This window comes from Camelus bactrianus, chromosome 24 (assembly GCF_048773025.1).
Source record: "Camelus bactrianus isolate YW-2024 breed Bactrian camel chromosome 24, ASM4877302v1, whole genome shotgun sequence".
Taxonomy (NCBI): domain Eukaryota; kingdom Metazoa; phylum Chordata; class Mammalia; order Artiodactyla; family Camelidae; genus Camelus; species Camelus bactrianus.
Window position 1 is genome coordinate 15,477,117 of NC_133562.1, and position 12,146 is coordinate 15,489,262.

Below are 12,146 nucleotides of genomic sequence, written 5' to 3' on the forward strand. Positions count from 1 at the left end.
AACTGCTTTTCCTCAGTACACTCTAAGGTAGAGTATGGGGTTCCAGGTAATAGTAGTAACAGCCTTGCTATATAGCTCCACTATAGATTAGTTGTGTGGTCATGAAATAGTGACTTATTTTGTCCATGTTTTTATATCTTCCTACGTGAAATCATAATTTGCCAGATAATGATAATAATAGTAATAGTAATAATAATAATAACAGCAATAAATAACTTTCCAAAAAATAATGTAAAATTCCATACACGATTTATCCACCTAAATATTCCTGCAAATTAGTTTCTCCATTAGTTATACATGCTTACTTCAGATTGTTCTTTGTAGACAGCTCTGATTTTCATAGCATCTTCTTCTAGTTTAAGCAGAGGTATCTCCATTTCTGCCAGGGCCAGATTATATATTGCTTTCTTTCTCGTAAGTTCCTCCCTCTCAAGTGCCTGTTCTTCTTGAAGGGAAAACAGTCTTTTCTGCCAGCAAAGATTTTAAATAACTCATTGTTATTAATTACCTAAACATTTATTGAGACTCTATCTTGTGCCAGGCAGTAATATTTGAAAATTTTTAAAAAGCCATCCAAAAAAGCGATAAGTATGAACACAACATGTTTTAAAAGTGCACAGATATTATTAGAAAAAATGAGAGAAAAAAATTAATGACAATAAAAATCAAATACTCTTAAGTAAATACTAGAAGATAATAGGGTGAGAGAACATGTTAATGACAAATATTGAAATGTAGGTAATCCCTGCATTCTAAAACCAATAAACAAGAAATTAATAACACACTATTAAGCAAAAATGGACTGGAAGATTATGGAATTACTGAGCATATCTATAGAGAGAAATCAATTAGGAAATACGGCATTTTCAAGCATACAGAATTAGAGAGACGCTACTCTTATATGTTTGAAAATGTCAAACTTCCTAATAGAAAAAAAATTACAAAATTTGTGTTTGCTTCCAAGAGGAGCAGAAGTGCAGATAATCTCAAATAATTTTTTAAAATAACACTGTCTTGGACTGTTCTGCCACTTGATTTTATTCTTCTTTTGATAACAGTTTCAAGTATTTTTGTGTTCCTGCAGGGGAGGCGTTCTAGAAACATGCCAGGGTTCAAACACCCAACCTGGGTTCTAAAGGGTATGCAGGTGGTGAACAGAGATTAAAAAATAATACAATTGATTTTTTCTAGCTATAATGCTTTAGTTTCAAAAGTTTTATATAAAAAAATCATAGTATATTTTCCTTTCAGTCTTAAATAAAAGAATTCAATTGAAAGACATTAAAAGTAAAGAAAACATAACATCATCACAAAGCAAACTAAAGAGACACTTAGGAGTAAGATCTCACTGCCCTTTACTAGACTGGCAGAAATTCCCATTAAGCCACAAAATGAGATATGTTTATGGGAGGTCAGTTTCTTTATGCATGATCAAACACTGCTAGTCTACACAGAGGGCAAGTATCATCAGCTAAGGAGAGAAAACTGCTGGCTTGCAAACCAAGTAGTGAAAAGATGCCTCATTACAGGCAAATTTAAAATGCTAAGTAAAATGCAAATTAAAGGAAGAATAAAATATTAAAACCGATTTAGGATTACCTGAATTATCATTCCATTAGCCACTCGACCCCGAGTGATTTTTTTCAAGAAGTCTTCTCTACCCTAAATATTATCAAAATGTTTAAAAGGGTTTTATTTATACAATATCAGAAAACATTTTAAGACAACTGCTAATACAAAATAGGTTTTACTAATGTTACAACAAAGAGTAAAGTATTCATCACAAATTGAGTATTATATAAAAAAAAAAATGATGCTATCTAAGGCAAAATTAGTAATGAGACAAAGACCAGGAAATAAAATATAGAATTTCAGTTCAATTCAGCTTGTACGTTATAACCCTGAACTAAAATCTCAAACTAGGGAAATCAAAAATGAAAAACTATACATGGTTTTCCATTCTTCTTTTTAAAAACTATCAGTTTGTTCTTAATATTACTTTCCAGAATGAACATAACCAATTTTGAAAGCAAGATAGAAGTTTAAAGTTTACAAAATAAGGTAAGATTCTCCCTTGGCTAGAACAATTTCTTTTTTAAAATCATTCCTTGAAAGTTAATGGGCAAAAAATATGTGGAAAAGTATTTTTTTGTTACTTGGATAGAGAGTCTTAAACTCTTCATAGTTGTACCTTACAGTATCACACAAAACTGGATTTGGAAATAACTCAGAAAGTTCCTTCTGTTTTAGAATTACACCGTGGAACCCCTTATTTGAGAGGAGTTGGCTTGCCTCTGGACTGTCCTCCATATTCAAAAGAGATGCATAGCTTTGTAAAGAGCAATGGAGGTTCAGAAATGTTTCTAAAATACCCCCTTTCATTAGTGAACTCCTCATCATATTACAGGGTCTACAGAGACAACATAAAGAAACAAGTTAATAAGTCTCTCCTTTAAATCTTCCTTTTCTTGGTACAGAAACCCATCAAAATTATTCTCTCCTAAAGTAAAAAAATAACTCCAAAGGAAGAAATAGGTGATAAAGAAAACAGTAACTTTAATATATCACTTCACCTAAGGATATACCTACATCTAAAATCAATTTATACAATGATATATTTTTATAATTTAAAATAGATTACTTCTCTCTTCTAACATGTTAACAGATACAGCGATTTTATCAATTTGTTAAACATTTAATTATAAATGAACCAAATTAAAAATACCTCTATAGATTGGAGAAAAAATATATTCCAGAATAGAGTTCTACATTTAACCTTTTTCTGAAACTAACTGAAAAAAATGTGTGTGTGTGTGTGTGTGTGTGTGTGTGTGTGTGTATGGAGGATATGAGTTGGGAAATAGTAAGGCATGAAGCTAAAGAGATAAACTATCAGATTATGTCGAATCTTCGACGCGTAGTAAGAAAATTAGTGAAAGATGTTAAGCAAGGTGCTTATTTCAGAAAGGTCACTCTGGCTGCAATGGGGATTGATTAGTTTGCATTTCCTTAAAATTCATTTATTCATCCCTTGAAGTTTTTTCATTATTATTATTATTGTAAGAGATAAGTCTATTGTTTAAGTGAATTAAAGCCCTGAACTTAGATAAATTAACACTGCATAAACAGAACTTGAGGATGTAAGGCCAATAAAACTGTAGGCAGTAAATGAGACATTATAATAAAGTAGACTAGGAGTTTGAAGGTACAAGAGTAAAACAATTACATTTCTTTGAAAAGGAGAGTCCCTTGAAATTCTGAAACCTGTATTTCTATACAAAACCAACTCAACTTATTACTGTTGGACAAATCTGCACTCTGTATGAAAAAACCATCTGGACCTTCACTCTTGCCCATCAGGAAACTTTTCCAAACTCTGTTTTCCACGATGGCCCCAAACCTCTGCGACTCAGAGAGCAAGGTCAAATGACTGGTCACCAGAAGGGAAAGTACCTAGTACTTACTGGCTGGGCTGCCAATTTCAAATTCCACTGGACACAAAGCCACAGGGAGTGTTTCCCACCAGATGCTCAAGGCCTTCCCTAGGCAATATCTCCTTCCTGAAAATATGATCGGTGCACCAGGGCACTAGCAGAATGCTGGGAGGCTGATCTATCCTAGGAGAACTACTGAGTCATTTTATGACCTTCAAAACACCCTAGAACATGCTGAAGACTGATATAAGGTGAGCTCTGATGGTCACAGGTCTTAGGCCATGCAATGCAAATCCTATTGTCACAGGCAACATTCCCTGTAAAGCTGACTCCAAGGTGGTGTCTGGTGTGCAGGATTATTAAGGAGTGTGCTTGGAATCAACTCCTGTTGGACTGGAGAGGGGACAGGAAGGGAAGAAAGGAAAAGGATGGGAGAGGAAGGAAGCAGAATCAGGCAGAAACCCAGGCTGAGCTGCAAAGTAACTCCAACAACAACCTCACTCAATACCGTGCGGAGTCCCAGAGCAAGAATGGACCTTCAGCTTTGCTCCAAGTCAGGCCAAGGTGGCAAGGCTACCCTTGTATTTGTCAGTTGCTGGATGTGAGCTGCCCTAGGAAGGGGAATAACCTTAAGCAAAGTAACTTAACTGATTCCTGAAGTGGAATCTGGGCATTTATGTCTACTAAATGTCATGAGTCTCCTCAATAATAAAACTACCATTAGTGCCAGTAAGACTTGTGGCTAAAGAGTATGACTTGTCTACTAGGTAGAATTATCTTGTTGTAACTTCACAATGAAATAGGTATTATTGTCCCCTTTTGAAAGTGGGAAAATTGAAACAGATCATATGAATTGCCAAAACACAAAAAGCTAGCATATGTTCGGACCAGGATGCTAACCCATAAAATCAGAGAGCCCAGGGACTTTATCTTATTGATTTAGCATCTCAGTGACACCGTGATACATAGGACCCTTCAATGTGAGTGAAATATTTAGGGTAGAGCCTTTTGATGCTCATATGTCTCTGTCCTTGCAAAGCCTCCCTTTCTATGAGGCTTTCCAGGCAATCAGATTGTTGAATTCCTTAACTCCACTTCTATACCACAGGTGGAGGAATGGAACAGGGACTGTGTGTTAAAGAGGTGCCAATCTACTAGTGAAGCCAGAGTTGGTTCTGAAATGGAATCTGCTAGGAAAGGAAGATTTTAATTATGCAACATGAATTATGCAGCTGCTGAGTACAGCACCAGGATTAAATAGGTACAAATTACTGTAGACTTAACATAAGAACTAGAGTGCAGTCTTCTTATTAAAACACTGATCGCACCATCACTGAAAATGTTCAACGAGAGAGGCTGGAGAATGACAAAGAGCCCCAGCAGGTGTAAAGGATTTCCTGACTTAATCATATAGGTACCACTTATAAGAAACTGCAGTATCCCAGGCAGTTTTCCACTGTTTTATATTTACAGGTAGCCCTCATCTTACAGGATGCCATGCTTACTGAAACATGCATATCGCAACCATGCTAAATGGGAACATGACTCAGATATGCACAAGTTTCAGCAAACTTGATGCCATGCAAAGAAATGGCTGCCTGAATGTGTGTGTACATGCACACACATTAAAGTTAATCACCATATCCATTTAGTGACAGGTATAGTGATCTGCATTCAAAGATGAGAAAACCAAGGTCACAGATGTCATGGAATTTGCCACATGACTAACATTCAACAAGTATCAATACTTAGGGCCGTCTGACAGTACAGCTCAGGCACACTCTACAGCACTTTGAAGCTAGCTCCCTTCTCTACTGTCAGTTTCCATTATTTTGCCTGGCACTTAATATCCATTGAATGAACAATTTGTTGAACGAATGCATTAACAAATAACAAACACATTGCTTTTAGTCCCTAGGTTGGGTAATTAAACCATAAAATTTCTGGTTTTTTCAAATTCAAAAATAAGTCTTAAAGAATCTTTTTATATAATGAGAAAATTGAGATCCATTAAAATATCATAATGACACAGATTCTCATTCAAAACAGCATCCTGAGGATGGACAGTAAAACAAGGCCTACAAGATGCTTTCCCCAAGATGTGGGGAAACGGGTAAGGAGACAGGAAAGGCAGGGAGGTAAGTGACAATAAGAATGGGAAGAAGATGGCCTTTTTCAGGAGCGCGGCCTGCAGCCCAACCTGGCCCAGACTTTTCAGTTTTTGAAATTGCCCATTCATTTTAAAGGAAATGAAATCCAGAAACATCACCATTTCACAACTGTTATAATAATGGATTCAACCAAGAATCACCATAATTTATAAGTTCCGTTAGGTGAAAGATTTTGGAAACAAACACAGTTGCATATTTTTACACAATCCCTCAGTTGAGTAGTTATTAATTACAGTAGGAAGATGGATAAATTTCGGCTGTAACTTTAACCAAATGATCAAACTTGCTATGAGTAGAAACGAGACAAACTTTCACCATGTGTTTAATAATATGTTTCATGGACACAATACTGTAACTTACGTAATACTCTTGTCACAAGTATTAAACCTGAATCTAATCATGGGTAAACAAAAAGATAAATCCTTACTGAGAGAAATTCTGCAAAGTAACTGGTTCAGACTCTTTTTAAAATGTTGATGTCATGAAAGACAAATTTAACAGAAAATGTAGGGGACACTGTAATGTTGAAGGAGGCTCCAAAGTTAGAACAGATACATGCAATGCATGGGGCTTGACTACATACAGTAACAGACTGAAGTAGAGAAACCTGCATGTGGACTGTATGTTTGTGCCAGTTACCGAATTATTGCCTCTTAGCTCTAAATCCACTCTTTTAACTCTAATTTGAGGTACTGGAGCTGGATCTTGGACATAAAAGGCATTCTTCAGCCAGCTGGAGTAAAGTGAGACTTATCAGTTGAGGGCATGGAGGGGCTTGCAAGGCAGCAGCAGGGGCTTCACATCCTTGTTTCCGTTCCAATCGTTTTCTCTTTCCTCCTGCAGAACTGCTGTCAGCAGGTCTGTGAGGAACCAAGAGTGTTCACCCTCCAGCAAGTTTCTCTACCCAGAAACTCCATTCAAACTCCATTCAACCTCCGTCAAGCTTCTCTGCTTATGGACCAACCACTGAATTCAGCCACACTCTCTCCAATAAGGCCTTGCTCTGCTTGGTAGGAGGGCAGCTTCTCCCATGGCTGTCCCTTCTTTGGTACTTCCCCTCATCCCTGAGAGCTGTGGCTGCTCTCTACATTTGCTATTCCTACATGTTTTAGAGCAGGGATCTACAAGCTTTCTCTGTAAAGGGCTATTAGTAAATAAGTTAGACTTTGGGGCCTTAAGGTCTCTGTCACAACTTCTCAATTCTGGCTTTGGAGAAAATAAGAATTAAAAGATATCAAAAGATCGCTTTGAAGAGCTTGAAAAAAGCTCAGGGAAAGGTGTGGCAGCATCTCAGAGGTTGGGAGGAGCCCACACTAATATATGGTCATCTTCGACCTGCTGTCTGGCTTTAGCAGCCAGAAACCAGAAGGTGGCAGCAGAGAGCTATTCTACCAGGGCAAAGGACTGCTGAAGAAAAAGTGTGCAACAGTCAATCCCATGTGTCTGGAACTCCACGCTTAAGGAGGAAAAGGGAGTGAATACTAAATATAAATAGATCTATGCTCAGAATCACGGAAGTAGCATCAGTTTGCGTTCCAGTGACAGAAGGGCACTAAGAAAAAAGTTGGAGAACTCATTACATAAGGTCTGACATCAGGAAGAGAGAAACAGACTTTAAAATTAAGAATTAAAATAATAAAGCAAATTTTAGGATTTGTGCAAATACCTGTGGGCTGCACTGAATTAGTGGGGCAGGGCAGCTCTGGGTGTGCATTGCTAAGGCACTTTTTGGTGGTCAGGACTCTAATAAATTAAAGTCCAGGTGGCAGCTCAACCTGTTTCTATCTAAAAACAAACACAAAAGTGCCATTTTACCTTTCATTTTTATGAAGGTATATATGGGGGTTTTGGTAGAAATGTTTATAAATTACAAAAAAACAAAATTAAAATAATCTGAATCCCCAACCCAGAGCTATACACTGTGACTTTTTGGTGAATTTCTTTTTAGGTCCAGGGATTAAAGTTATCTTTGGTAAAGTCAGTCTAGTAACATTTTTCCCAGCCACTAAAAAAATGGAAGTCCCATTATTTTTTCAACTCAAAATTAAATGAATTTGCAATTTATCCTTACAGTCATATACTTAACCGTCTCGTTAGTATGAACAACCAAGCAGCAAAGGTCAATTTTGGCCACGACTTGTACTAACTTTTGTTAAAAGCCAAGGATGGAATAACAACTTATAACTGAATATAGACTATTAGTAATATCCTCTAGATTTAACTTAGTAGGCATAAATCCTCAAGAATCAAAGTGAATAAATTACTAGAACGCCCCTTTTATAACCATTTTAAAAATACAATCAGTCTCACTTGGAATTGTGATAGAAGCTATACAGTGCCCAAATCAAATCTTGCCTTCTTGAAGCTGTTTTATTCTGTTAACTGAAACAGTCTTCCTCTAAGTAAGCCTGGAGTGGTAGAAACTATGTCCTCCACGAAAGCTTTTTAGAGGATTCTGACTTTTAGTTTACTCAGATGAAAGACATACGAACTTCGTCGCAGAGATAAGCAAATAGTGTTTGAAGGGAGGGCCAAAATTTTTCTCTAAAACAGAGTTAGGGGTTGGTTAAACTATTCGAAAAACAACTCAAGCAAAGTTACAAACTGTTAAACTATAAAATTATAGACCATATTACTGTGGCCTAGAACATTCTAAGGACATAAAACATTGCCTTTTTCTAGCATTAAAAATGACCCTTAAACATCAAGACAAATTAAAAAAAAAAATCATACAATGTCTGCAGTCAGACCACAATGGAATTAAACTAGAAATCAATAACAGAAAGATAACTGGGAGATTCTACAATACGTAGAGACTAAGTGTATCTCAAAATAATACATGGTCAAGAAATAAATCTCAAGAGAAATTTAAAACGATTTTGAACTAAATGAAAATGAAGACATAAGGTGGGTGATTACAATGTGTCCATGTAGGTTCATCAGTTTTACCAAATGCACCACTCCGGTGGGGATGTTGGTAACGGGTAAGGCTATGCATGTGGGAAAGCAGGAAGATATGGGAAATCTCTGTCCATCCCCTCAATTTTCTGTTACCTTAATATTGCCCTAAAAAACAAAGTCTTGAAAATTATCCCTAATATGGTTATTTTGAATCTTTGAGTCTGACTGAATCTTTTGGTCAGAGTAAATGTGTAGTGAGTGTCTGACTGACTAGTTTATTCCAAGTCCAGAATCAGAATACCTTATCTCCAAAGCTACCTAAAAGCTATGCTACTTTGGGCAAACCACTTCCCCCAGAATGAGTGTATTAATGACAACCACACAGTATTACTAACGTATATAAGGGGTCCAGCGTATAACAGGCCTGCAGAAAACTCTGTCTTCCTTTCTACTACCTTGCTTCTTTTCTATTGTTTCCACTTATCTCTATACCATTATTTTAACTTAGAATCAGAGTGTCTTGGTATTTTACTTTTCCACCAAAATTCCAATATATCCAAGCCAAAAAAAATCCTGCAGCTTGTACAGAAGTCTTCTACTGAAGTGTTGGGAAATACTTAACATCTGATGAAAGCTTTCAGATTTTTTTGTTACTATATCACATTCTTCATACAACATTGGTTGGTTTCTGTTCACACCATAATTGAATACATACTACCCTTTTATTGATTTATTGCCCATCACTATTGACTAATTTTATCCTGGGACTTGGCTAATCATGTCTTTTCTGAATAGATCGGTATTTGAGATTGAACGTATGGAAAAATTGGGACAAATCATCTGTAATAGCTACAAAATGCCAGAAACTGCTAGATATCTTGATTGTTCAGGACTGCTTCTAGTTTAAGCCTGCCTGTAACTTACTGGGCATTTTACACATGGATTGGGAAAAAAACATAATTCAGAAATTCTAAGTCTATAAAAGATCATTTTTCAGATCTAGCTCAGAGGTGATATTGCTGTAATTAATTTCTGGAAGACACACATTAAGCACTAATTTCGGGCCAGGATCAACAAACACACAAAATTTTCTTCAAGAAGAACATGATGCCCTTGACTCAGAAAATTATATAAATTTTCATTAATTAGTCAATGAAAGCCAGTGGGGTCATTACAAAAGCAGAAACTACAAATATGAATTACTACAAACCTGAATTATCTAAGGATCATGTAGAAATCAATTTTTAATTCATTGCCACTCTACATCATAGAAATGTAATGTTCTAAATGTTCAGCTCAAAGATTAACAAACATGATTAGCAATGGAGAGTATTTCCTAAATGAAGTAATTTCCTTCTGTTGCTTCCTCCTAGTTATCTCTCAGCTACCATAGAGAAGGTAAAGGACCTAATGAACAATTTCTTCATTTCTGCTTGATATAGTCAGGGGGACACTTCACTTTGAGCTGGCAAAGCAAATACAGTGGAGTCACATCAAATCTGCACTTCACCTACAAACTGCATGTTAGGGTACCAGGAAAATTTTGGAAAAAAAAAATTCAGTGCAACATCCTTCCTAATAAGTGAGTGCCTCGGATTAGTGAAGCAATATGTCTGAAAATTAAAGCAGGTTGTTACAGCTTATGGGGAAAATCATATGAATGATACCAAGGGTTTCCTGTCCATTGAAAAAAATTAAAACATTGTAAGCAGCTAAATCAGTGGATGATGTATTCATTGTTATCACAATGAAAAAAAACAAAATGATGGCCACGGAGAAACACAAGTAAATGAAAAATTAAATAAAATTTTAACTATAGTATTATTATAGATGCTAAACCATATATATAATCACATGCCTTATATCTCTAAAACAATTTAGAGGTTAATTTTTACTACACATAATTTTTATCATACAAATTTTGGCACATGTAAGACATGAAAATCCCATTGAACAACCCATGGGAGGGGACACAAGCATAATACACCAAATCGACTGGACAGCTGGGCTGCCTCAGTACACGAACATTTACTGGCATACAATCCACATGTCCTAAATTTAAACAGCACAAGAGAAAATCTTTGCTGAAGATAGTACTATTACAGGGCTTGAACACAGAACATAGATTCTATATTTTACAGATACTTATATGATCATAAGTCTTTGATTAAAAAAAATAGATAAACAAGATCGTACTGTGTAGCACAGGGAAATATATACAGGATCTTGTGGTGGCTCACAGCGAAAGAGAATGTGACAATGAATGTGTGTATGTTCATGCATAACTGAAAAATTGTGCTCTACACTGGAATCTGACACATTATAAAATGACTATAACTCAATAAAAAAAAATGTTTTAAAAAAAATGCCAGTGATGGACAAAATGTGTATGTGATGTGTGCTGGAGAGAGGTAGCCTGTTAAAGTGGCCCCCCAAGTGCGATAAAATGAATTTGATTTTGCTGGTCTCTGTGCCAAATGGGTGGCTGTTCATTGCATCTCTCACTTAGTAATGGATTTGAGGCCTATGAGGAGCTGATTCTGCAGCACTGCGGTCTATTAATTGTCTGGTGCCCTGGAATCTAACAACATGCACATCTAATGTAGATGTTCCTTTATCTTACATTGGTAAGGGTGCAAGTGCACTTCCCAGCATCCCTTCTTCCTATCAGAGACAGGAACTATCCTACGTTAGACATGTGGGATGAGACTGAACCAACCATCACTCTTCCGGTGATCCAGGTAGTTTAAGGCTAGCGATGGCAAGAAGTAGACACAAGTGTTGATTAGCTACACTGAGCCTGATTTCTCTTCTGTTCAGGGTGGACCTCTGAAGAAAAGTGACTTTCTTCTGATTTATCAGAAAGAATTATTTTTTTGAAAAGACTAATACGGCTTAAATTAAAATCTATCAATATTAAATCAATAAAATTCAGGCTCATTACTGTTTTTCATATCTAAGAAGAACACAAACCTTGAATTTTCTTCTCACTTCTGTTATTTTCTGTTCTACTTCTTCTGTTTTAAATCTAGTTAGGTGGAAAATAGCACCAATGTTATATGTGTCCTTGTATAGTTGTTTAAGAAAATCTTCATTTTTTGACCTCATTTTCAACAAAGATTGGATTTCAGTCTCAAATTCTGATTTTTTCCTTATACTGTAAAAAATAAAGCAAAAGGATTGACATGATTATTCTAAAAGAGAATATATTTAGGCAAATATATTTAATAACAGTAAACAGGAATAAGGTCATAGTTTATGTTAACAAAAATACAAAATTACCAGATACTTAATCAAAACTTAAACAGAGAAAATATGTCCCCAAAGATTATTTATATTTCTGCTTCTCCTGATGGCCACCTCTAATTGTCAGGCTGTGCTCAATCTCAAGAGAATAAGCATATTAATAAGAAAGGCCTGGGGGGCACAAACAGTCAGATTTCAGACCATTCATTTCCTTCTGTATCAACCCATCCTTTCTAATCCTATATAAAATTACTACTAAGAATAATCAAATACAAGAAAAATTCAGTCCATAAAGAGAAACAAAACTCAACAAAAGAAAACTAATATCCTAAATAAAACTTTCAGAGGGGAGTGTATAGCTCACTGGTAGAGAGCATGCCTAATATGCATGAGA

General features: G+C 36.0%; 1 protein-coding gene across 1 annotated transcript in view; it reads right to left on the reverse strand.

Moving 5' to 3' along the window:
- Positions 1 to 12,146, reverse strand: part of CCDC178 (coiled-coil domain containing 178) — a 257,715-nt gene that overhangs the window by 184,597 nt on the left and 60,972 nt on the right. Inside the window, 3 exon segments of the mRNA XM_010946961.3 lie at positions 306 to 467; positions 1,600 to 1,662; positions 11,480 to 11,663. Coding sequence (XP_010945263.2) covers positions 306 to 467; positions 1,600 to 1,662; positions 11,480 to 11,663 — 409 coding nt within the window.